General features: G+C 40.1%; 1 protein-coding gene across 2 annotated transcripts; it reads right to left on the minus strand.

The window, feature by feature from the left end:
- kcnb2a (potassium voltage-gated channel subfamily B member 2a) lies at positions 1-27,554 on the minus strand. 2 transcript variants are annotated; one of them, XM_046877259.1, is made up of 3 exons: positions 27,228-27,554; positions 25,320-25,903; positions 1-3,502 (listed from the first exon to the last, which is right to left on the minus strand). In XM_046877259.1, exons 2-3 carry the CDS (start codon positions 25,893-25,895, stop codon positions 1,649-1,651), a joined length of 2,430 nt encoding a protein of 809 aa, XP_046733215.1. In that variant the 5' UTR covers positions 25,896-25,903; positions 27,228-27,554; the 3' UTR covers positions 1-1,648. The 2 variants fall into 2 exon arrangements, with proteins under 2 accessions (XP_046733215.1, XP_046733216.1); XM_046877260.1 differs by lacking the exon at positions 27,228-27,554 and adding an exon at positions 26,209-26,540.
- Positions 27,555-27,836: the final 282 nt, after the last annotated feature.

A 27,836-nucleotide genomic window follows, 5' to 3' on the forward strand; every position in this document is an offset into this window, starting at 1 on the left:
TCTGTACAAACACATTTATTTAATTGTGTTTGAAACAATCCAGTCACTATCTTTAAAGATAATCATACAATAAATATGAACTACCGCTGCACTGCCACAAATCTAAAAACTGATATTTAGGAAAAAAAACAAACAAACAAACAAACAAACAAAAAACTTTAGCATAAGAGTAAATGCAGGAAAGACAGCCTTGAGTCTGGCATGTACACTTTACATTGTACAGATTAAATATCCCTCACAGGAAAGATTTTCACAGAACAATTGTTGTGTTTGTAGGTATGTGAACTAACAGGTGAGTATTATGATCATCTGCAATGAATACGTGAGACGTACGTGAGTCGCTGTAAAGTCTAACAAGGAAAAGAAACCATGACGTTAGTGCTTTTTTTTGTTTTTTGTTTTTTCAAGTTATACAAAACCTGAGAACTCAATTGTACTTGCATATTTTACTCTATAAAAATTAGAATTTTTTTTCTGTACAGACCTATATGAAGAAAGCCAAATACCGTAACTCCTTTTCATAAATATTTTATGACAAGGCACGCATAATAATTCCTCATAAATTCTCATAGCAGGAATGAGATCCTGTGTCCTGTCCTGGTCCATTTTTTCAGTTATTTCTGTTTTATTTTTTTAATTTTTTTTACATTTGTTTTTACAAAAACGTGCCAGATGTTTATCTCTGCTGATTATGAAGAAGCCAAGTTCTGTGCTAATAATGGCAGTCATTTAAAGATATTATAAAGTGCTGTTTTTTTGTTTATCCAGCAGGAGGCGCTGCAGTGTCCATCACTCTATCTAAGTGACACGTTTTTTTTATTTATTTAAAGAATTTATATAAAAGGCAAGACGTTTTTACAGCAAGTTTTGTCCACAGTGTTAAAAATGTGCTGGACAACTGGTATAATGCGTGCACGTGTTGTTCCGGCAGGAATAAATGTGCTGAACGGATGAAGATTAGCATGCTAAGGTAGGTAGCTGAATATTTCGAATACATCTTGCTTTTGTTTGTTTGTTTTGGTCTTGTGTATATTGTGCCTTATCTGAACGACTCTCAAAATACTGAGCTGTGAGCTATCAGGAGGAGATCACCTCGAGAAGGCATTTCCGAGAACATTTTACTGCTCGCTATTGTCTATTAAATCTAATTTGCATAAACTGGATTTATTTTCATGATCAGTTAAAAGACTACTAATCAACACCAACCTAAACATAATTTTTTTATGGTACACACCCTGAGCCATATGTCATTCTTTAATGGGTGGAGACTTAGTAATTCTGCTCGCTCAAACCTACTTCTGTAGATCAGGAGAAGATCTGGAGTACAACAATACATTTCCCAGACTCACTGATACGAATCAAGAACCGCGATCAACATATTTAAATTTGACAGGAACGATTTACATCATTGTCCTTCCTGCACACGTTACGGTATCTCGGTGTAAGTATCTTCTTCTGTGGAAACGCAGTTCCATCAGCCATATGTAAATATTTCCCATCATGCAAAGCTAAAGAAGAGTCTCTTTGCGATATCAATGAGTCCTTATGCCTTGTTCAATCCTGTTACACCGGAGAGTGCATTTACCTCTGCCCTATTAATGACTTGATTTATAGTCAGTTTATAAGTGTCTAAAGTGCCCAGCTAGCATCACATGCTGGTATCGCATGGTGGTGAGACATTCCCATCCCCGGTTGATTTGAGAATGTCCGGTGAGAGGAGGTGATTGATGACCTTTTGTTCACTTTGACTGTTATCTGAAGTGTCTTCAATGCCAGGGGAACAATTCAGCACGATTTTGGGTGACACAGGAGAAACCGCTGGCTTGTCGACGTGATTCTTCCCTCTTTGCCTCCCACTAGGGGATAGAGTAAAAACTGGAGAACTCATTGCTCCTTCTGCTTCTAAACACCTTCCTGGAGTTTTAGGACTATGCTGTGAACGTGGTGTTCGTGGTGTTGTGTCGTCCGTAACCACAGGATGCAAGTCAGATAATGCGTCATCGACAGACTCTCTTGCAAAGTTTACTTGGAGTCCCTTGGTACGTCTTTTCGGGGAGCCTGTAACGCTCTCACTGCTCATGTCAAAGCTTCGGTTCTCCTCGCCTTGAGATCGGGCACTACCTTCTGGTTTGTATTGGACAAAATCGTAAAGACCTTCTTTGATGATGGCGGGTTGCTTTACCTTTTCCGATGACTTTGCATTTAAGGAGGTGATCTGGCTCAGATCCAGAGGAGGAGGAGCACGAGGGTGTCTTGACTGCATCACGTTGGGGATCAGAGCCGTTTTCTCCACCTCGCTAATGTCTGTGGAGCAGCTCGCAAAACTGTCAATGCTCGACACACTTCGGATCTCAGTAACAGTGCGATCCTTTATTGTTGGATCAGACTGAACAACCTTCATCTCCATGCTCTCCTCCCTGCTGAACCTGCTGCTGTCTTCTTTTGGAGCTGATGCACTGGGGGATATTGCCATCTGGTTATACATTTGCTCTAGAGATTTTGCGTTTAACCGCTGAGGACTCGAGCATAGCTTGATCACTTTCTCTGGAGACCTTAACTGCATCACTTCCTGATATGTAGCGTCAAAGGATTTGTTGGCGGTGCATGGACTTTTCTGATAGGCCCATCGACTTGGAGAAAGGTGGTTATCTGAGGGCTTCTCTTCATTCTTCTCGATCACAACGTCTACCAATTCCATTTGACGCGCAAAGGAATCCTTCATATTCATCGATACAATGCTGCCGTTGCGCCTTGCCCTTTCCAAAGCTTCTCTACGCTTAATGGCTTTCTCTTGCCTCTTCTGCTCTTTGTAGAACTCTGAAAAGTTGTTTACAATGATGGGAATTGGCAAGGCGATCACCAGAACACCAGCGATACAACAAAGCCCACCAACAATTTTACCTAAAAGGGTTTGGGGATAGATATCTCCGTAGCCCACCGTTGTCATCGTAATTGTAGCCCACCAGAAGGACGCTGGAATGCTGGTAAACTTGGTAGCGTCTTCATCTTTCTCGGCGAAGAACACCAGACTGGAGAAGATCATGATTCCCATTGCTAAGAACAAGATCAGCAGGCCCAGTTCGTTGTAGCTCCTTCTGAGCGTGAAGCCCAGTGACTGAAGGCCTGTGGAGTGTCTGGCCAGCTTCAGGATCCTGAGTATTCTCATGATACGGAATATCTGGACCACCCTGCGTACGTTCTGAAACTGGAGAACGCTCTTATTGGACTCTGTGAGAAATATGGTGATGTAGTAGGGAAGTATGGCCAAGAGATCGATGACATTCAGTGGGCCTTTGAAAAACTTCCACTTGTTGGGGGAAGACAGTAAGCGCAGAAGGTACTCCATGGTGAACCATGCTATGCACACAGCTTCCACATGAGCAAGGTTCGGGTTGTCGTTTGATTGTCCAAACTCGTCGAAGACTTGTAACTCAGGTAAGGTGTTTAGTGACAGGGCGATGGTGGACAGGATGATGAACAGGATAGATATTATCGCCAGGATCTAAAAAACAGGAAAAATAGAGGTGAAGATAAGCAATCACTTTAACTTTTTGCACTTTAAACTTTGCACCCATCTCCGGTCCTGAAGAACTCTCTGTCCTCCAGAATACCAAAACGAACCAGGATTGGGTGCTTCACGCAATTAAAAACCATTGAAGGTCAGCTGTTTAAGGTCTGTGATGGTGAGTAGAAGGTTGTGAGTTTGGGTCTGCTAGTATGGCGAAACTGCTGAAGATCTGATCTGAGCCTTAAGCCTAGGCTGCTGATTTTTATACTGGGTTTGGATTCTGCATAGAAACATGACGTATACACACGTTTATAGATGTTTATGCATTATGTAAAAATGTGAAGGATAATTGTTTTTAAACACAAGCAAGGTTTATTGTTAAAAAGACCGAATGCACCAGGGGTTGGGATATAAACAAACGTCAACAATGACAGGTGACAAATTACAGGAAAAATCCACCCTGAAGTCACCTAGCAAAATACTGGCCTCTAGAGTTTGCTTTCATAATGACAGTGGACCGGAAGCCGGAAAAACTATCGGTATAGACTTTTGCCGATTGTTCCAGCAATAGTTCCACAGATCAACTATCTGTGCCTTAACCTCTATTACTAACTAAAGGAAATTTTTAGTTTGAAAGTCAACCTTTATTCTTAAATACAGATATTTGTATGAGTATATATGAGTAAAAACATATATATATAATATTTTCAAATTACATTTACAAAATAGATCATAAAATATTAAAAAATCTCTCTGGAAGCATCTCCACTCACTTATACCAGGGTTTTCCTTTAAATGTAACAAATGCAACATAATGAAAAGTTCTTTTTTCCCTGATATAAAAAACAACTGGTATTATTTTGCTTTGTGGAACTGAAAACCACATGAGAACATGACACCAGAGTTCCACAATATTTATTAGAATTACATGAGCTTCAGTATGTGCCACCTTATCTCCTCACAAACATTCCTAGTGATAAACACTGCCAAGCACGTATCGATCCGCTGCTTTGTTAGTTTATGGAACGGATCTCTCTCGAGTTTTTTTTCACTCTGCTTGACCAGGTTAATCGGATATTTCTGACTGAGATACCATTCTTCATCTCGCGTTTCTCGCCATTAAATCAATCACGTCTACAGCATTACAACGGAAGGCACCGTGCTCTTATGTGAAGATACTTCACTCTACAACGCTAATGCTGATAACAGCAGAGGGTTATGGAGTGCTGCACTACACTACTGTGTCCTGCTTATGAGTCTTAATGACTAAAGTGAAGACTATAAGCCGTCCATTTTACTCTCAGTTCCGTCCTGAGATAAAGGAAAAGGCATCATAAGTACATTTTAAATATTTAAATGGTCGGGTTGCAGAGCTCTTGGCATTAAAACTAATGAACATTTCATTTTTCTGTTTTATGAAGAAAAGGACAAGGAAAACGTTCAGTGTGTCGAAAAATATGAAACTTAGCTAGCTGTCCAATAAAATATCAAATTTCCCTCATTGATGCCCTGATTTCTATAAACATTAAATAAATGGGAATACTATGGGATGGCCAACTAAAACACACACACACACACACACACACACACACACACACACACACACACACACACACACACACACAAGGTATGTACCAAAATGTAAATGAAAATTTAGTTTATTGTTTTTTTAATTTCAGAGCGTTTCTCATTTGTGGAAAAGTTTACGTCCAATACTTTTGGCACAAATGTCATTCCGTAGTTATTATACACATAATCCGAAAGCACGTGTTTTTCTTTCCTCATCATTATGAAAGCACTATTTCAAAATCAAGAACCTTCTAATATCTAAATAAACCAATGGAAAGTTTTCCTTAAAAATGTACAAATACAGATTTACTGCTAGTTTATAAAATGGTTTATTTAAAAATAAAGAGATTACAGAATGTAAAGTATCTAAAGGTATATTTAAGTCTTTTATTTACAGAAGGGTTTGTGAAGAACATCTAATAGTTCTACTGCATTAATAGTTTAGTTGACACACGCCACCGACCACAAACTGATACATGTAGTGTCATTATACAGCTATAACTATATACACACAAACCTGTACACTGAACCTTATCTCGATTCTTCCTGTTAATTTGGAAAGAGTGAGTAACCACAATTAACCTTTCGGGATCCTCACTATAGATAGCAACCAAATCCTATTATTTCAGTTATCCTGAAACATCCGGCTGTAGAGAAGACAGGTGTGATTACGCTCGTCACAACTCCGAATACAGGTCTGTATACAAAAATAATTTGAGATAGTTTGGAATCGACTTGGCAGTTATAATGTGACTAAAGTACAGTTATAGAAATATATGTTTAGTATTTACAGAGTGCTCAGACTCGGCCTCAGAAGAGGTTAATCCCGAGGCTCAGGTGCAGAGGACACGAAATGCCACCTGAAATCCTCCTGAGTAAAGGCACTGCCAGATCTCTAAGGAAATCCTCTCAGACATTCTGTCTCTGTGAGAACACACACCTGAGAACACACAGCTGAAGCAGCTCCATGTGCTAGAACCACAAAGCCACAAGTGCAGGGTGCCAATAAATCAGTTATAAACTGCAGAAGAGATGTTTTGATCGTTACATGAGATGAGAGACGGAGGATAAGGGACAGACATCGTGTGATTTGACTCCAGGATTGAGTCGTCAGGGTTAAAGGTCAAAGAATCTGCCTGTAATCCTTTCAGTAACAAGCACACAGGCTGATAAAGACAGAAAGGTGAACAGATCTTTCCTTTTTAAAGCTCTGCAGGTTAGAAAGCAGAGGCAGGTCGAGTTTCTTCGGCCAAGATGGACACAAATATTCTGTTTACTCGAATTCTTGTATTCGGTGCTGCACGTTCTGTACTGTACATACGTCTTTATAACTGGGGGTATTTTTTTTTATGTTATTAAGAAAGCAACCTTTCCTTAAAATTTGCTTTGTTTTATTTTATAACAAAAAAATAATCATTATAATTATTAATAATTAATAATTATTTTTATTAGTAAAAAGTTAGATGTTTTACAGTTCATGTAAAATGTATTGGCGTTTATTTTACTTGTTGGTTATGAATGAAAAACAGACTCACTGCAACCTGCTGAGAAAATCTCATTAATTGTAAATTATTTCCTGCAAATAAAAAATAAACCAGGTACAATTTCGAGTGTGTGTCCTACACTGATCAATGAGTAGATCACTGGAGTCCGTTAAATCGTATGAAAAGTGAACGGCCTGAAAAGCGGAAAACACCTGAAAGCTGAAATTTAGAAGGACACAGACACCCAGAGTGCACTGCTGCCATGACCTCTTCTCACTCCACTGCTGTCCGGTGGTCATGGTTTTCAGTGTTACAGAGAGTTTTTTGAACTTTCTCCGTCTGGGGATTTATTACATCAGTGAGGGTGTCGGTACAACGTGTTAAAAAAGATGAAAGGAGCAGTGTGTCTAAATATTTAGTAATGTGCACTGGTCAGAGCTCACAACCCGCATCTGTAGCAAACTGCAAAAACTATAATCGTATGGACTTTATAGTTTTTTCATTCCACGATGGCTAACGGAAGAAAAGCTGGACATCCTGAGGTCAACAAAACAGTTAAAACCAGTAGCTTTTTCATGAACCGTTTATACATTTGCACAAAAACACACAATTTACCTTAATTTCAAATCCCCAGAAAAAACGTAAGGCAACGAAAAAATTTACAAAAATGCAGGAAACCCCGGGTTTGATGAGGTAAATATCGATGCTTCTGCTGGAGATGATGTATGTGGGAGGTGCGGCTGTGGCTCCAGTGAAAGGAGACGTGTTGAATTGTGTTCATTGTGTTTTTTGCCTTAGTGATAACATTCATTCTTACTGTATGAGATTCCTGTGTGTGATACAGCGCTCTGTTCTACTGTGTCTCTCTATAATATTGATGGTTTCTATAGACGTGGCGTATTAATGATGGTATTAGGAGGTGGATTGATTCAGACAGGACATTACTGAAGGTCTGGGAGGTAAAATACACAGTACACTACACTATACAGTACAATCCAACGCTTTTTCAATTCTTGAAAGTGCTAGTAAACTGACCAGGAAATAATCCTGCTCTTCATCAATTAACTAAAGATTAAACGATCACCATCCTGAACATCACGACCACCGTTACGTCTATCAAACATCAGCACAAGCAACGGAACAATCCATCTGATCAGCAGCAATGCGTCAGTCACTTAAACGAGGCTGTAAGGATTTGAACGATGGCTCTTTAGCTTCAGTTTAGTGTACTGAGCTCTCAGTGACTTTGCAGTAATCCTAAACCGCACGTCCTCTAAACCGCCCACCCAAAAGCCCAAAGCCACAAAAGCTCGAATTAGCCATGGTTACAGGCCTCTTATTTCCCTCAGCAATCAGCTTCCAGGTATACTCCTCACCTCGTTCTGCAGTCCTCTCAGCTCAGCATCAATCTGTAATCATGTCCACGCACCGTCCTCTTTGTTAAAACTCATAACATTAATAAAAACATGACTTCATTTCATGGACATTCAAGAACTCCATGGCAGAAGGTTGTGAGTTCAAATTCCTGCACTGCTTCAGGGACAAAGAGAGAGAACCAGGTTTCTGCAGTGAGTGTGATGAGGCTTAATATCACCACAATATCACCCAGTGTTTGATTTTATGAGTATGTAAGAATGAGGTATTGAGGTATTGGACTGACGTCTGATAACCAGTATCACCAGTACTGATGCATCTCCAGTAATGATGCAGTTATATTATATACTTCATGATTTTGTGTAGTGTGTAGAATGTGTCTTTCTGAGTGATATTTTAGACATTCTGGGAAATCCAGTGGCAGCACAGTTGCACCCTGAGGGCTATTTCGAGTCTAGATGTCCTATCCAAGTGTGTGTGTGTGTGAGTGTTTGTGTGACCTGTACTGAGTCCTTGGAACATCTGGCTCCTGTGCTAAGCAGATTAATCGAGATATCTGGAGTTTTTTTTTCTCCCCTCACCGCCTGCTGAGTTACTTTAACAACTTAACAGCGGTCCAACCAAAAAAAAAAAATTTCAGTGTGGAGGGAAATCTGGACAAACATGAGGATTTGGGATTTAATCTGTGATGAGGTTGAGTGTGTGATGAGAAGGCGGATGGAATTGTGAATTAGAACAAAAAGTGTATGAATTAGGAATGCATTAAGGATCTAAGATGACATCCTCACAAATACAGTAATACGTGTGTGTGTGTGTGTGAGTGTGTGTGTGTGTGTGTGTGTGTGTGTGTGTGTTTATATAACTCGATCTAACATCTCCTGTTTTCTATTTCATGAATAAACGTTGTTTTTTTTTATCACACACACACATTATCTGGCTGATTTGGGATTGGCAGGTTGAAATTTGTTTATACATATAAAAATACAGGAACCGTGAAAATGATGGACAGCTACCTAAAATTATATTAATATAAGACCTAAAATAAAACCTTTTGTTTCTATTCAACAGACTCTGTAATATAACAGTATGAAGATTTACTTTGACTAAACAAATCTATAAATGTCCAGATGTTCTGCTTTATTTTCACTGAAAAATCCTCCCTTAGCATGAAGAACAGCTTTTCACACACTCAGCATCAGGACACTTCGTTTCTCCAAACATTCAGCAGAGAAACGTTGCTGTGCCTCTTGTAAAACTCACAGAAGTTGTTCTTCACTAGATGGAGATTTCTTTCATGTGATCCAGTTCATCTCAGAGCAGTTCAGTAGGATTGAGGTGCAGTGACTGTGCAGGTGGTTCCATGATAGATATCACTCCAGACGTCTGTCTGCTCTCTAAATAACACGTACAGAACTCAGACGTGCGCTTCGGCTCATCGTCTTGTTGTACGGTGAAGTCGCTTCCAATGAGCCGCAGTCCAGACGGAACTGCATGGTGATGAAGTACGGAATGGGAGCCATGTTGGTTCAGGATTCCTTTCACTTTCTGGAACCTTCACTGCTCCAAAACAACCCCAAACCATTAAACTTCCACCTCCATGTGTGAGTGTGGGGGTGAGGGAGTCTGATCACATCTTCTCTCCTGCTCTTCATCTCACACAAGTTCTTCTGCTAGAGACACAAATTTTATGTTTGGACTCCACAGAACTTTCATCTACTCATTCACTGTCCAATTCCTGTGTGTTTCTGCCTTTTACTGAGTTTGTTGCATAGAAACAAAAGGAAAATGTGTCTCAAAAACCATGAAAGATTTTCCACACTTTTCACAGCCACTGTTTATAATTAAACCCATTAGATTTTGCAGGTCCGTGTAGTTTAGACTTGTAAAAATCATCTGATATATTTGATAAGAATTTTAAAGTATTATTATTAGCCTAACAATAAATATGTGCAATGAATTTAATAATAATATTAATAAAAAATAAAATGTTAATGCTTTAAGTAAACATCTTCCTGTTTTTAATGGATAATATGCAGATATTGTGTGCAGTTCTGTAGGATTAAGAGATTAGACCTTGGAATAATTTCTAAACTCTACTGATGCTCCAGGTGATTTTCATCGGGAGTGACGAGGATGAACTGTATTAAAAATTTATTTTATTAGAGGGACAGTGCATGTAGGACGTTTTGGAGACCATGAGCAGAGGAGGAACATGGGGTATATCATTGAAAGAATGCTGACTATGGAGGAGGTAAAAAGGAAGACCAAGAAGAAGGTTTATGGATGTAGTGAGGGAAGACATATAGGTGGTTGGCTTGAAAGAGGCAGGTGTGGAGGACAGAGTATTATAGAGACAAATAATCTGGTGTGGAGACCCCTAAAAAGAGCAGTCAAAAGAAGAAGAAGAATGTAATCTATTCAAATTCGTTTTCTCCCAGTCTGCAGTGTTAAAATGATTGGTTTTCCTGATCCAGCAGTGAGAGAGATGATGGAGGAAACGGAGCGCAACATGAAGAGGAACGTGTCTAGTTTATAAAGCTACACTGACTGCGTGCTCTACAGAGACTGTCACTGCAGGACGCTGAAGGTTGAATTATTTCTGGAAATCACCGTCATCATCACTGCGCCCAGAGGAAGAGGAAACTCTGCCTGGAAAGCCGAGGACCTCGTGATCGATATTGCAGGTATTTTTGGAAGGACGACATGGGATCTGCTGGATTCTGGGTTTTTATAGGACAGAGATTTATTCAGAGTAAATCGCTAGTGTTGCTGAATGTGTGACATTCTGTCTGTTGACAGAGTCATAATGACATAACAGAGTGGATTCATAAACACACACACACACACACACACACACACACAAAAACATTTACACCTGATTACATACAAATATTTCTACTTGAGTCCTCACTTTGTATGATATGATATAGTTACGATGTATCACAATTTTTTTACCACAGAAATTCTATATTACGTTATGCGATAAGTATCAAAATACTTAAAATTTAAGCTACACGATGTACAATTACTAAAAAACGATCAGAAATGCAACGCGAGACGAAAGTGCAGGGCTACTGTCATCACCCGAGTACTTTACTAAAGAATTTCCATGTAGGGAGATTTTTACTGTAACTTCACTACATTTCGAAGTCAAATCTGTTAATTTTTACTCAACTACATTTTGTGAAATCAGTCGTTTCTTTTTATTTATGAGGAAAAAAACGTGACTGGTCCAACAAGCAGCGAATCACCAATCAGGGTGGAGCATATTTATATATATGATATAAATATGATATTACTATAATAAATTTATATCGTGTTTTTGTTTCACAGCTTACCTGAAATCTGATTGTCAGATGGGGTCAGCCATTATACAGCACCCCTGGAACACAGGGGTTGAGGGCCTTGCTCAAAGGCCCAAGAGTGGCAGCTTGGTGATACTGGTGTTTGAACCGCCATCCTTCTGATTAATAATGAAGAGCCTTAACCACTGATCTATCATTAATCTTCACATGATTAAGCACATCCTAGTCTTAATCCTCCTCATTTAGCAGTGGTTTTCATCAGACAGGACCAAATTATGGAATAAATTGTGGTGCCTGTGTGGGTTTCCTCCAGGTTCTCGGGTTTCTCTTTAGCTTCTATAGGTGGATTTAACGCAAATTCATTTTAGCGGCACTTATTTTATTAACGCGATTAATTTGTGTTTATTTTCAATAAAAAGATAAATACGTAAATATAAAAGAGGAGAAATTAAAACCTTCAACGCAACACACATTTATTCCTTTCTTTACTCAGATATAAAAATAAATAAAAAATCAGCAAAAAATTCATTTTAATCACTAAACATTTGTTTTACTGATGCAACGAGTCTCAAATCAGCCCCAAAATCCACCATGATTCTTCTTCTTCTTCTCCTCTAATGCTGTTTCGCATTCCTAAATAGAGCAATACCACCATCTACTGTGGTAATGAATCAGAGACTTACTTTCCTATTCCCCAGAACAAAATTCACCATGATGCACACATCCGGCAATTAAAACCGTCCGTGTGGAAACATAGCAAAGGTTTAGTTTGGTGTCCTGATGATTTACGTTATTTAAAACACCATAATTACTTGAAAACTTTTACAAGAATATTTTGTCTTCATGCTCTCTGTTGAGTTTGGTTTTAATAATAATAAACATACATTTGCATAACACATCAATATTTGTACATGTCCATGTTGATTAGAGTAAAAAAAACTTTATATAAAAATGAATCACAATTAATCGCATAATTGTCAAGAGTTAACTCGTGATTAATCGCATTTTTATCTGTTCTTAATGTACCTTAAATATATTTATAATTATTTTAATCGTTGACAGCCCTAATATATATATATTTATACATTTAAAAATTTCCATTCTCCAGCGTTAATTAGAATGGAAAAATAAGCAATGGAAAGTGGAATTCCCATTTCCATCTCTTCTCCGTCTCTTATTTCCGCACACATGCTGTCATCAGGAATGATCCTGAAGTGTATTGGTGTCTATTTCCTTAAACACTGTTTATATCGACCATCTCGCTGATGGAGAGAAGAGATATCAGGTGCTCACTGCTGGAATGCCTCTATAGATCATAGACCTATTTACAGTGGCATAGAACCAAGCTCAGCCTTCCCAACACCATGCCTTCAACCGCACCTCTTGTTCCTCCCTTATGCCCCAGTGGTGGCCTATTGACATGAATGTCACCGATTCTGTACAAAAGGTTAGGAGACTAATGGTGTAACTGGTGCAGTTCTGACCACATGCAATTTTAATAAACTTTGTTCTAACTTTCTGCATGAAACTGAGCAAATCTGCCACAGAGACGTTCAACATGCAATGAGTTGTATGAGGTGTTTTCCTTTCAAGAGTGGAAGAACATCACTGGAAGAAGGCGAGAGATCTGACCTTCAACGAGCTCAACCACTGAAAATGTCGAAACCATTAGGTATCTCACGCATGATGATCATCAGAGAAAAATCCACACATCACACTTCTGCACTCATCCTACTCGCCAGATTTGGCTCCTGCGGACTTTACTCTCTTCCCGAAGATGAAGATCCAGCTCAAAGGTCACCGTTTTTACAGCGTTCCAGAAGAACCCTGGGAACACTATATTGCTGTGCAAGGGGACTATTTTGAAGGTGATTGTGTGGAAACGTAGATAAATAAAGTACTTTAATGTAAACAGACTTCAGTCTCCAGACTTTTTGGTACCACCTTTTTAAAGTAGATCCTTGAAAGAAAGACCTGAGATTAAAGGAAAATCACTAGGATCTGGTAAGGTCAGAAAACCATCTTGCATGAACACGATCATTTTTCAGTTTGATGTAATCAGATTTCATATTCTGTCTATTTTGCTCATGTTTCTTGATCACCACTACGTCTTTGTAACAGTCCTTGGCCTCCTGCTTGGTGAAAAAATTCTCAGATTTCTCAATCTGAGAGAACTCGATCTTAAACCAGAGATTTTAAATTTGATTTGAGACACTTTTATAAAAAAAAAGAAAATCGGGCCGTGGAACAGCGCAGAGGGTAAATGAGTGAATCTCACACAGTTCCACCAGTGTCTTCTGTGTGCAGTATGTTTTGCATTTGTGCGGGGGTGGCAGGAAGTGTGTGTGTGTGTGTGTGTGTGTGTGTGTGTGTGTGTGTGTGTGTGTGTGTGTGTGTGTATATGTAGAGGCTTTGATTACAGTGATTAGTCAATAAATGTGGCCCTGATGACTCCCTGTGATGTACAGACGAACCCTCAGCTTAGTACTTACAGCTTTCCTCACACATGAAGCCCCTTTGGGTGGAGAAAAAGAGGAAGAGAGAGACAAAGAGAGAGAGAGAGAGAGAGAGAGAGAGAGAGAGAGAGAGAGAGAAAGAGTGTGTGTCCCCCATAAACACAGCTCTCAGGGTGATAATCACGCCATCCAACATCCTTGACCTATTCTTAACTCCACTACTGCACACAGCAGCTTCATTCTGTTATCATGCAGGCTATCTAACAGGAATACGAGCAAGCATAAACAAATATGTTGTGTGTGTGTGTGTGTGTGTGTGTGTGTGTGTGTGTGTGTGTGTGTGTGTGTTTTGCTGGAAGGTCTTTTTTCCTGTACATTGAATTTATACCATGTGATTTATTTAATTCAGCAGGAGTATTTTGTGTGTATTCATGATATCATACTTACACTCTAAAACAATCTGAAATAAATATATAATTTCCACGTGCATATAAAATTTCATTCATCAGAGGAATAATCAGACAGATTTCTCTAATCACATACAATTTATTCCCCAATATTCTCCCAAAATAAATGACTCATTATTTAATGACCAATTAATTAAAGCTATTTTTTTTTTATATTTATATATTTTTATTAAAAAAAAAAAAAAAAAGTTTATTTTGTTTTTGATAAAACACATGTATGAGATTAGAAATTTTTGACACTGATACAAAGTCAGACTTTTTTTTGTTTAAAAAAAAAAAAAAAAGAAATATTTCATCATGGTTGTGGACTGGATCAGAAAACATTCTGTATCTGTGATCATATCACTGGTTTGTGGTCATGCGTAAGGGGTCACAGTGAGAGAAATATTTCTAAGCCAAAAAAGAAAACAGTTCTATTTCCAATGAAACTAAGAAGCTCCATGTACACATTATTAAATATTATAATATTATTCTATCAATAAACTGCACAGCCAACATGTCTATCTCACAGTGTTCACAGTTTTATGTTTAAATGTTGTTTTGCTGGGAATCAGAATGAAGGTGAAGGAACACAAAGACTTTGTCCTAAAAAGCTGAAAGTCGGTGTCAGGGCTCCGGCTGTGGCACTGAGCACTGAGCCCGAGTGGGCCGTGGAGCTCGAGGTAATAGTAGGCACTTTTGTTGTCATGTCATGCTAATAACACACGGCTCGTCCGAGCGCGAGCATCATTAGAGCACAGGGCGTTTCGGGGTCTCATCTGGTCCCAGCCAGTTTTCTACAGAAAGCAGAGCTGCGTACCAACACTGCAGACAACATTCTCTCTCAGCGATGATAATAATAATAATAATAATAATAACAATGATTTAAAAAAAAAATATATATATATATATATATATATATATATAGATACATATTTTCTCTCATGCCTGATCACTGCGGCGGTTCCGTGGGGTTTCATTAAAAATATATGATTGAAATGTCACCCGATCAGGATGAAATACAATTCATATCATTTTATCAATAATTTTGATTTGAAGGTATAAATAAGATCAAATATTAAAATAAAAAATATTGATTAAATACTTATAAATAAAACATCTAAAATTAACATGGCCAAATAAATAGATAGTTCAGTTAAACATGAAATTAAAGGTATTATTTTATTTAAAATATATTTTATAAAATTTATATATATATATATATATACATAAAACATGGTTTTTGTATTGATCTACTAAATTCTACTAAATAGAATTAATAACAATAAAACTTTCTTCTCACACTTCTCACCTTTTTTTCCCAATTATTATTATTATTATTAGTAGTAGTAGTAAAAGTAATAGTATTTGAATTATTTCTTTATTTATTGTTGTGATGTCACATATTGAATTTATTTATATTTATATATATATATATATATATATATATATATATATATATATATATATATATATATATACACAGTATATTCACAGAATATATTAATAAATGATTCAAATGTTTTTTTTTTATTTAAATCACATTGTTTTAATAAAAGAATAAATTTTTAGGAATTTATATAAAATAAAATGGTGATAAATTAGGAGTAAAAAATTAAAGTAGGTTATTAAATGATGTGAACTCCAGTTTAGATCATTTTCCTGTGGCTCTAATTTATAACAGCATGTTAAAGTTCTCATAAAACAGATCGATGTTCAGACTGTGGTTCACTTTTAAATGCCAGTGTTATTATTGAGACTTTTTAATGAACGGGGCTGTTTGTGGTAATTATATAAAATCTAGAAAAAAAGAAGTTGAAAATGAGCTGAAAATTCTTGGGAATGATTTTGTTTCAGGTTTCATTACCCTGTGACGAATCACCTAAAATAAATATTTCAAGATTTAAGATGATAAACAAAACCAAACACAGGGTTGAGTTTCTCTACAGTGACTCTCCACAATGACATACACTGTTTAGACAAAAGTTTGTGAACACCTGACCATAAGATCATGAAGCGTGCCCTTTAAACATTCCACATTCAGTCCCTATTTGCTTTTCTCATTCAGACCTCACACACACCATCATCCAGACCCTCATCCAGACCCTCATCCAGACTCTTATTCAGACCTCACACACACCATTGTCCAGACCCTCATTCAGACCTGTGTCCAGACCGTCATCCAAACCCTAAATGAGACCCTCATCCAGACCCTCAGTGAGATTTTCATCCAGACCCTCATTCAGACCTGTGTCCAGACCGTCATCCAAACCCTAAATGAGACCCTCATCCAGACCCTCAGTGAGATTTTCATCCAGACCCTCATTCAGACCTGTGTCCAGACCGTCATCCAAACCCTAAATGAGACCCTCATCCAGACCCTCAGTGAGATTTTCATCCAGACCCTCATATTCATTCAGACTATCATCCATACCACACACACACACACACACACACACACACACACACACACACACACACACACACACACACACACACCATCACAAACTCAGCTTTCCTCATGACATCTCAACATGATTGCATGTCCCCAAGGTGAAATAAAATCTTTTACAAGCACCGCTGGAACCGGGAAGGTCAAAGGTCAAAACAATATTGTGACCGTATACAATAGCAGTCCCATGTTGATAATAAAATATATAAAATTTAATTTGCAAAAACAGCTGAATAATGAAAAATAGTGACTTGTACTGATCGATTGTCAGTAGGAGGCGTGGCCTTGTGACTGTCAGTGGTACAACCTGCGATTTTTTTATATCATACACTAATTTGATTATTTTAATAATAATAAAATAATAATCTAATTATAAGGTTGTGCGCTCCAATCCTTAACCAAAACTCCAAACCCTCGCTGATCAGGTGTATGAATGCTCGTTTCTCACATTGCAAACGAGTGAGAAATGCTGCTGATGTTTCAAGCTGTTACAGAGTGCAGTGAAGGAACAGGAGAACCCACTCGCAGTTATCGACATCATCTCACTCTGGCTAATAAGATCTCACCGAGCCTGTAAAAGCACTCTTCCGTTTCAGAGTGGTGACCAGGATGCGAGCCAAGGCCAAGCTGTGCTGAGGAAGCTGTGAATCTCCTGAAACAGGGGAAGACCCTCGTGGAGGTCACTTTGAGGTAAGAAGGTAATGACCCAAAAAATACACTGTGATGGAGAGAGAACTCGCTGCGATCAGAGTAAATGAGGTGGTGCTGGTATCTGCACAACACAAAGCTCATTTAGTCATAATATTGTACTGGTGAAAAATGCGTGATGTAATCTACGGGACATGACAACAATCTGGAGAACAATCTTCATGATTATTAGATAAATTAAATATAAGGGCAAGGTGGCATGATCTACACACCCACACCTTTTACCACACACCCTTCCACAACCACTACCATCTACTACCACACACCCTTCCACAACCACTACCATCTACCACACACCTTCCACAACCACTACCATCTACCACACACCCTTCCACAACCACTTCCATCTACTACCACACCTTCCACAACCACTACCATCTACTACCACACACCCTTTCACAACCACTACCATCTACTACCACACACCTTCCACAACCACTACCACCTACTACCACACACCTTCCACAACCACTTCCATCTACTACCACACACCTTCCACAACCACTTCCATCTACTACCACACACCCTTCCACAACCACTACCACCTACTATCACACACCTTCCACAACCACTACCATCTACTACCTCACACCCTTCTACAGCCACTACCACCTACTACCACACTCTTCCACAACCACTTCCATCTACTACCACACACCCTTCCACAACCACTTCCATCTACTACCACACACCCTTTCACAACCACTACCATCTACTACACACACCCTTCCACAACCACTACCATCTACTACCACACACCCTTCCACAACCACTTCCATCTACTACCACACACCCTTCCACAACCACTTCCATCTACTACACACCCTTCCACAACCACTACCATCTACTACCAAACAACCTTTACAACCACTACCATCTACTACACACCCTTCCACAACCACTTCCATCTACTACCACACACCCTTCCACAGCCATTACCACCTACTACACACACCTTCCACGACCACTACCATCTACTACCACACCTTCCACAGCCATTACCACCTACTACCACACTCTTCCACAACCACTACCATCTACCACACACCTTCCACAACCACCATCTACTACCACACCTTCCACAGCTATTACCACCTACCACACACCCTTCCACAGCTATTACCACCTACCACACACCTTCCACAGCTATTACCACCTACCACACACCTTCCACAACCACTACCACCTACTACCACACACCCTTCCACAGCCATTACCACCTACTACCACACACCCTCACTACTACACACTCTTCCACACCTAACCACACACCTTAAATACACACTAACCACACCCATGAACACACATCTTAAACAAAACTCAACCACACCCAACCATTTCCTAAAAATGAAGAATAAATAATAATAATCATTATTAATTATTCTTTATTTCCCCGTTTGTTGCTGTATTTACCAACATCCTCTGCACTGAGGACATATTGTGTATCTTCATCTCTGTGCTCATCACTGCGTTGGATGTCGATTGGACACTGCGGGTCGATTGCACTCCTCCATCCCCGAACACAATTCTGATCTATTATTAATGTTATATCCACATAAAGCAGCGACCGAATCTCATCCGATCTGATCACAGAGAATCTCCTTGAAGCCTGACTTTAACTTCAGCTCTGGTGGTTTTTCGATAAAAATAAAACATTTTTAATTGATGAGTCACACAGTGTTAATGCTAACATGATTGACAAAGACTTAGCCGTGACTGACTGAGGGACCTCTGTATAAATCACTGAAATACTGCTGCTCTGATAATAATTATGTTACTTCACCTCCCAGTGTAAAACAAATTCAGTCAGAATAGAGCTTTAGTAGACAGGAATCCTCTTTTCCTTTGGAAAGCAGATCTTAATGGAGCTGGCTTTGTGCACGGGGGCATTGTAATGCAGGAACAGGTTTGGGTCTCCTAGTTCAAGTCAAGAAAAGAGTCCCACCTCCCAAATCCAAAAATGTCCTATACAATCTTATCCTATGGAGATAGAACCCCATTATGTTGAGACCTTTCTTTTCCAGCCTACATCAGAACCTGACTGTACCTGGAATCTAAGATCTTTAGTAACCAACATCAATATTTACACCCTGCCTGAAATCTCACAAATCTCCACAAAATCTAGAGGAACATCTTCCCAGAAGAGTGGAGGTTGTTATAAGAGCAAACGGAGACTAAATGTGGAATGGGATGTTCAAAAAGATGCAATCTTATAGTCAGGCGTCCACAAAATACTGTCTATGTAGTGTGTGTGTATTATACAGAATTGTGCATGTATAGAAAAGCTTTTAATTCCAGACTTGTGGAAAAACCCTGGATGTTTTTGATGTCTCTGTAGTCCACTCAGAAGCACTCAGAAGGGGAGTGATAGCTTCACTAAACTAAAGCTCTTAGATTTGATTTGAATTCTGCAGTCACCATTACTTGCCTTCATAACCAGCAGATCGAGTCAGAGAGGTGTAACAGAGTGCTGTCTGTCTGCGGTGAGAGGAAGTAAATCAGACTGCTTTAACCCGATATAAACACACATTTTCTGATGACTCTTTATAAGTGTTACATTTCTTGACACTACTGAAATTGCGTTAGGTTTCAGACGGGTTTGTTGGGGTGTTGCGTTTCTGGCTGAGTTGCTAGTGTTTCGTTTGTAAAGATTGTAAAGCAGGTGTAATATTTCTGACCGGGCATCGATTCCTGTAAGCCACACCACCACGTACTTTCTGACTCGATATGTTTAACGTATCGGATAAAAAAGAAGCGTTTTTTTCTTGAATCTCGCTCGTCACGTGTGCGCGGCGCGTATTTAAGGGAACGTCGAGAGCTCCTTAAAGGAGCTCGGCCCGGTCATGTGATGCAGTTTAGAGCTCCGTGACCTTTTCAAGAGGACACTCTCTGATAAATCCCTCGGGATCAAGCAGGCAGGGAGAATGTCAAGGAGGAAGAGAGGGAGAGAAAGAGAGAGAGAGAGAGAGAGAGAGAGAGAGAGAGAGAGACTAAAATGGACCTGAGCTACACCTGATCAATACATAAGGTATCAAAGAGCAAGGTTAAATCCTCAGCATCTCATCTTTATTAAGACCTTTTAATAAGACAGTACTTCATAGCAGAGCACATTAGAACCTGACAATCTCTGGATAAAGAAAGAAGATCCTGTTTTTAGATTAAAGCCCAACACAAGAGACTTCCTTTACACTTCAATACCAACACTGAGAAACAAATTAGACACCTGGTCATCGTTCAATCCCTAAATCCAAAGAACATTTAAAAGAACCCGTTGACGTCTCTACCACGTCCTGAAATTCATCATCACTCCTATAGACATTTAGGTCCACCTCCGTTAATGAGCTCCTGTGTGCACCACGTGAGCCGACGGCATACGACAACCTTACAGAAGACGAATGAAGGATCTTTCCAGTGCTATTTGTATGAGCAGACTAGGATCCAAAGGAGATTAGGACGTGATGGAGCATGAGGTCATCTCAGCCAGACTCCGTCATCAGCTAGAGCTTTTCCATTACTGCAGCATGGTTCTGATTCTGACTCAATATAATAATACCTCGTGCAGGTCTTAGATCGACATCTTTCATCCATTTATATGAAAAACATGAAATAAGACCAGACCAAGACTAGTATACAACTTACTATAAATCCATACCAACAGGGGTTTTAGGTTTGAAGAAAATCTTAAGAACTTTGGTTCCTGCTAAAATTATTTTCTTTTTTTTTTTCTCTGAACCTTTTTCATAAGGTTCCTGAAAGTTTTACAAACTGTAGTATTCAGTATGGAGTGTTTAGGGTGTTTTTATTCAGTGTTTGGGGTGCAGTATGGAGTATTCAGGTTGTGTTTAGGGTGCGGTATGGATTATTCAGGGTGCAGTATAGAGTGCTCAGGTTGTGCTTAAGGTGTGTTTGGGGTGTGGTATGGAGTGTTCAGGGTGTGTTTGGGGTGTGGTATGGAGTGTTCAGGGTGTGTTTATAGGTTTTAGGGTGTGGTCTAAATCTTTTAAGGTGTGGAGGGGTGAGGAGGATGTGACATGGTGTGTTTAGGGTGTGTTCAGGATCTGTTAAGGCAGTGTGTGATAGGTTGTGTTAAGGTGTGGTACGGTGTTTAGGGTGTTTTAAGTGTTTAGGGGTTTTACTGTTGTGTTTGGGGTCTGGTCTGGGTGTGTGATAGGTTGTGTTAATGTGTGGTACTGTGTTTAGGGTGTTTTAATAGTGTGTTTAGGGTCTGGTCTGGGTGTGTGATAGGTTGTGTTAAGGTGTGGTACGGTGTTTAGGTGTTTTAAATGTTTAAGGTGTTTTAATGTTGTGTTTAGGGTCTGGTCTGGGTGTGTGATAGGTTGTGTTAAGGTGTGGTACGGTGTTTAGGGTGTTTTAAATGTTTAAGGTGTTTTAATGTTGTGTTTAGGGTCTGGTCTGGGTGTGTGATAGGTTGTGTTAAGGTGTGGTACGGTGTTAAGGGTGTTTTAAGTGTTTAAGGTGTTTTAATGTTGTGTTTAGGGTCTGGTCTGGGTGTGTGATAGGTTGTGTTAAGGTGTGACGGTGTTAAGGGTGTTTTAATGGTGTGTTTAGGGTCTTGTCTGGGTGTGTGATAGGTTGTGTTAATGTGTGTTACTGTGTTTAGGGTGTTTTAAGTGTTTAGGGTGTTTTAATGTTGTGTTTGGGGTCTGGTCTGGGTGTGTGATAGGTTGTGTTAAGGTGTGACGGTGTTAAGGGTGTTTTAAGTTTTAAGGTGTTTTAATGTTGTGTTTAGGGTCTGGTCTGGGTGTGTGATAGGTTGTGTTAAGGTGTGGTACGGTGTTTAGGGTGTTTTAATGGTGTGTTTAGGGTCTGGTCTGGGTGTGTGATAGGTTGTGTTAATGTGTGTTACTGTGTTTAGGGTGTTTTAAGTGTTTAGGGTGTTTTAATAGTGTGTTTAGGGTCTGGTCTGGGTGTGTGATAGGTTGTGTTAAGGTGTGGTACGGTGTTTAGGGTGTTTTAATGGTGTGTTTAGGGTCTGGTCTGGGTGTGTGATAGGTTGTGTTAATGTGTGTTACTGTGTTTAGGGTGTTTTAAGTGTTTAGGGTGTTTTAATGTTGTGTTTGGGGTCTGGTCTGGGTGTGTGATAGGTTGTGTTAAGGTGTGGTACGGTGTTAAGGGTGTTTTAAGTTTTAAGGTGTTTTAATGTTGTGTTTAGGGTCTGGTCTGGGTGTGTGATAGGTTGTGTTAAGGTGTGGTACGGTGTTTAGGGTGTTTTAATGGTGTGTTTAGGGTCTGGTCTGGGTGTGTGATAGGTTGTGTTAATGTGTGTTACTGTGTTTAGGGTGTTTTAAGTGTTTAGGGTGTTTTAATGGTGTGTTTAGGGTCTGGTCTGGGTGTGTGATAGGTTGTGTTAAGGTGTGGTACGGTGTTTAGGGTGTTTTAATGGTGTGTTTAGGGTCTGGTCTGGGTGTGTGATAGGTTGTGTTAATGTGTGTTACTGTGTTTAGGGTGTTTTAAGTGTTTAGGGTGTTTTAATAGTGTGTTTAGGGTCTGGTCTGGGTGTGTGATAGGTTGTGTTAAGGTGTGGTACGGTGTTTAGGGTGTTTTAATGATGTGTTTAGGGTCTGTGACTCTTTACAGCTGCAGGAGATCTGAAAGTCTACAACCATCACAGTTCATCACAACGTCCTCAGTGAAGGTTCACTCCAATAAAACCAGCCAGCGCAGTCACTGGAGTCATTTGTACATTACATTCCTAAGCATCACTGTTTCCGCTCACGGATTTACCCGATCCGAACACTGATCTTTTCTTAGACTTTCCTGATTTACTGAGACGTGATATGATCCGTATTAATCCAGAGATAAGAGACGCGATGGAACGAAGGGACGCTACGTTGTCCTGCTGACTCACGCGAATTATCCAACGGCAACAAATCACAGAAATGGCAACACAACCTTCATCCTCTGTTGCACAACAGCAAGTCCTCCTCGCTAATCATGTATAAAACCGTTGCCATCCTGAGGACTGTTTTTTGGTTCTTTGAGGAATCTCCTCAGATGGCTTGGTAATTCTAAAGACATGAAATGTAACTGTAAATAGATAAAAAAAATAAAATGGCATGTTCGTGATCGAGTATAAATGATCACAACTGAAAAAATTGCTGCTGTATAAAAGGAGTAAAACAAAGAATCTGATCTGCTGATGATCACCGATTAGAACCAGAACGCTTGATATCATTTTTTTGTTTTGATATTAGTGCTTCACCTCTTGAGAAAACCTCAGACGGAAAGGAGAGAAGAAAAAAAAAGATGAATGTACATTAAAGCTGTTTACTAATGGCCCATTTGAACGCTTTCCATGACCGTGTTCTGGGAAGCACACAATGCTTGTGGGATTAGACCCGTGCATAGGAAGTGAAGAGGCCTCGAAAAAAAAATCAACCATAAACACACTCAGAAACACACACACACACACACACACACACACACACACACACACACACACTCATCATAACTTCTCCACCAGAAATCCAAACACCACCTCTCAAACATTAAACGAAGTCCTGTGGAACCCGTGGAATTACGAGATGCTGTCTGTCCACCTCGTTCAACAAGCATGGAGTGGAAAAGCTCAGTTTGATGTCACGCCTGGATTAAGTGAGCGTGAAATAAAAAAATTCAGAAGGTCGTCCTCTGTGCCGATGCTTGCTGTTTGTTGTTCAATGGGTTGTTTTGTTAGCAAGTCGAATGCTACATGAAAGCAAATTATCCACTGATAATCGCTGGCAGTAAACCACAAGACAAATCTGATCTCAAAGCAATGCCCTCGAATCAGGAACATCAGAATGTACAAACTGAGAGGCTCATCAGACAATTAAAGCAAAATCGCCGTAACTCGGTTCCTGATTCCGAGTATGATCTGAGAGAAAACTCAGAAATCTGTAATCATTACGTAGTTCCATTCCACTCGCTCTATTCTCTATTATTTAAATATCATTCTAGATTCATAGTGTATATTTTAGCTTCTGTAAATACACTGTGAATGGAATTTGGGTTCTGCTGTAAATACAATGTACACATATATCCATAACTGAAGCCGATTCGATTCACATCTCGATGCATATCCGACGAGGGGATACAATAAAGATACATAAGAAGCAGCTACAGATGTGATGTGATACGAGTCACCCCTGTTACACTGCTCTGCAATTCAATACAGTACAGATAGTTCACTTTTATTTCTTGAGTTCCGACAGACAACAAATCATCAATTTACTTATGTACATTCTGACTTCTAACACACGGCCCTTTCACAAACAGGATTATGTAGTGCAAAAATAAAAAGTTTAATAAAAACCAGATGTTATTTTCCTGTTCTGCGTGCAGGAAGTTACAGCTCTACCTCTGCCATGTTAATCTGTATTCTATGTGTCTCTCAGAACACGTCTCGGTCTCCGTAGTGTTGCGATACGTCCTCCATCCATCCATCCATCCATCCATCCATCCATCCATCCATCCATCAATCCATCTATCTGCTGTGAAGAGCTCACTTCCAACTTTCAGAAATCCTTTCAACCAAGCATCAGCCACACACACACACACACACACACACACACACACACACACACACACATACACACATTTATAGACCAGCACTTTGGTCATATCTTCCTTGAATGATCTGATGCTGAGTTTTCTGACACTGAGACTATTTTTCCTTCAACATCTTGAAAAAGTGGATGGTGAGATCAGATCTGCATTCAGATTTGGTCAGAAATTCCTGGCTGTAAGTTGTTGGAGTGTGTGTGTGGTGGTGGTGTGGTGGGGGTCCTCGTGTGTTTGAAGTGTTAAGAAGTGTGTATGTTTACATTCGGAGTTGAAAGCCATGTGTTTGGTCCATGTGTTCCAGTCATGTGGCATGTTTGGATTGTGGATTTCAGGGCAGGGTGACGTGCTCTTTGTGTGTTCTTTGTGTGTTCTTTGTGTGTTCTTTGTTTGTTCTTTGTGTTTTTGTTGTCGGGTAGATATGGATGTATGCTGGTGTGACCTGAAGTCCTACCTTGGCAGCTACAGAAGAGCTGGGTTTCTCCAGCAGGTCCCACAGCTTCTTCCTCTTATCCGGGCAGCATCCTGTTTCCGACTCGTCCCCTTCCTTCTCCCGCAGAGTCTCAGCCTCTCTCCTCAGCTCTTCGTTCATCTGCTCCTTCTTCTGGTGGTACCGTGCCTGGCAACACGACTCCAGGTAGATCTCATCGATGCCCCAGTAATCAAGCTCCTGGCCAAACGACAGCGCACACATCTCCTCCATCATGTGCAGCTTGCCCGTCCGGTAAAAGTTCAAGATGGAGGAGAAGGCACCCGGGTGTCTGTCGAAGAAGTACTCATTCTCGTTGAGGCTGTAGTCATCGCAGATCTCCATTAAGGTGTCATGGGTGTTGCAGTCTCTCAGCTTTCCGAGTCGCGTTCTAGGCAGACGGTCCAAAGTCCGCCACAGGACCTCGTGGACCAGACCACCAACGTTGATCCGGACTCTTCTGGAGCGAGCTTTGACTCGGATGATGTCGATGGGTTCAGGCGGGAGAGAGTCCTGGGCCCGGGAGACTTTCTGGTTCCCAAAGGTTGACCTTTCAGCCATGACAGCCACTAAAACGAGAAGAGATTCACAGTCAAGAATTCTGCAAGAAGTAACATGAAGCAAAACACAAAGAACTCAGGAAGAAGTCTAAACAACGACAACGTGGTACAGATGAGAGACTTCATATCTGCCACGAGGGGAATGTTGAAATTTACTGATAATCACACATCCTCTCAGCAAATACGGCTTGTTAAATCGACCTCGGTTGTTCGCCGGACACCTCATGAGGTCGTGATTTTAGAGGAAAATATGAACATGAATAAGATGAAGCGATGAATAAGACGGATTACACGGAGAAGTGAAGTTTTATTACCGTGTTATTATTACTCTGTGAATAAATAGCTGTCAGGTACATTTCAGATCACAACATTTCTGCAGTTTAAGCAGGTGTATGAATATTTTCCTGCAGCGGCAAAAAAAAAAGAAAAACGTCCAAGCGGATAAGAAGCTGCAGCGAGCTGGAAAGGAGCAGGTAATGCGATTGAGTATTTAAGAATGTCTCGATCACAAATCCCTGTAGGACTAATTAGCGAGATTGCTTTTTCCTGCTCTAAAAGACTTCGGAACAGTCCGTCTATTTAAAACTTCCAACCAGAGAGGAAACTATTTAGGCCATGGTTTAATAATGAAGCGAGCGTGTGAAGAAGAAATGCACCAGCCCTTTTGCCCTTTGCGCCCCGGTTAATACCCTGCCACATCCAATACGTCAGGAGCTTTTCTCTTTATCCCCACAAGGTTACAGAGGAGCGGCTCGTTATTTACGAACACGTCCCGGGACGTCGGGACAGAGTGTCCACTGAGACAGCAAGAAATGTCTCCTGAGTGCAAAACTCCATCTCCTATTACAGTTTATCCTTCAGGGATATTTCCAATCGGCTCTAATAGAGAGAAAACTCCCCAGAGAAGAAATTGTTGCTTCCTGTTGGTTTCATCCTCAACATTTATATCTGAAGGTCAGTTTTCACCTTTCCGTAGGGGGCAAATCTTTACCATAAATCACCTCTGGAGCGATAAAAAAATACCCGTGTGGTTTCTGTGGATCTTCCAAGTACAATTAAAGCGCAGATTAAAACACGGCACAATTAAACCAGCTCAGCATTTAAAAGTTTCCAATCTCAATACACAATCAAGTCGAATCAATAGAAGCTCTTACATTTTCAAATCAAAGCTGACTTTTAGTCATCGTCTGCAAATTCACAGTTTTATTCATCTCTTCAAATGAAAGACACTTGTCAGTCCTGCAAAACATCTTCCCCCGTATCAGAACCTCCTCAACACCGTCCAGGCAAGAAACAAAACCAAACAGCACTGATGCTGATCATGAAATCTTACCTGAGTCCACTCAACGAAGCACTTTTTCCATCTCTCTGGTCGAGAAATGAGAGAATCAGCGCTGGGATTTTGCCTTCTCAAGACCACAGGGAGTCAGTAGGAGCTTTTTGGAAAGCATTGTGGTTCTTCTGCTCAGGTTCCACCGCTGAACACTGAGTTCCTAAACACAACCTCCTGCAAATAAACAATCAGGAGAGCATTCTGTTATGATGAATTTGTGCAAAATCTTAAAGCAGCCAGCAAGGAAATGTTACTCAGGGGTTTCCTCTAAAACACACTGAGAGAGAGAGGAGAGAGAGAGAGAGAGAGAGAGAGAGAGAGAGAGAGAGAGAGGAAAAGAAAGAGGGAGGGAGAGAGTGAAAGAGACAGAGTGGGAGAGAGAGAGAGAGAGAGAGAGAGAGAGGAAAAGAAAGAGGGAGGGAGAGAGTGAGAGAGAGAGAGAGAGAGAGAGAGAGAGAGAGAGGAAAAGAAAGAGGGAGGGAGAGAGTGAAAGAGACAGAGTGGGAGAGAGAAAGAGAGAGAGAGAGAGAGAGGAAAAGAAAGAGGGAGGGAGAGAGTGAGAGAGAGAGTGAGTGAGAGACAAAGTGGGAGAGAGATGGAAAGAGCGAG

The sequence above is a fragment of the Silurus meridionalis genome, chromosome 20, assembly GCF_014805685.1.
Source record: "Silurus meridionalis isolate SWU-2019-XX chromosome 20, ASM1480568v1, whole genome shotgun sequence".
NCBI classification, from domain to species: Eukaryota; Metazoa; Chordata; class Actinopteri; order Siluriformes; family Siluridae; genus Silurus; species Silurus meridionalis.

What these genes read in the sequence shown, in the direction of transcription:
- kcnb2a (XM_046877259.1), bottom strand. Translation starts at nt 25,895, where the DNA reads ATGGCTGAAAGGTCAACCTTTGGGAACCAGAAAGTCTCCCGGGCCCAG. An exon ending in GCTCTTCTGTAGCTGCCAAG is followed by an intron (nt 3,503 to 25,319) that starts GTAGGACTTCAG and finishes CCTGTTTTTTAG; the next exon opens with ATCCTGGCGATAATATCTAT.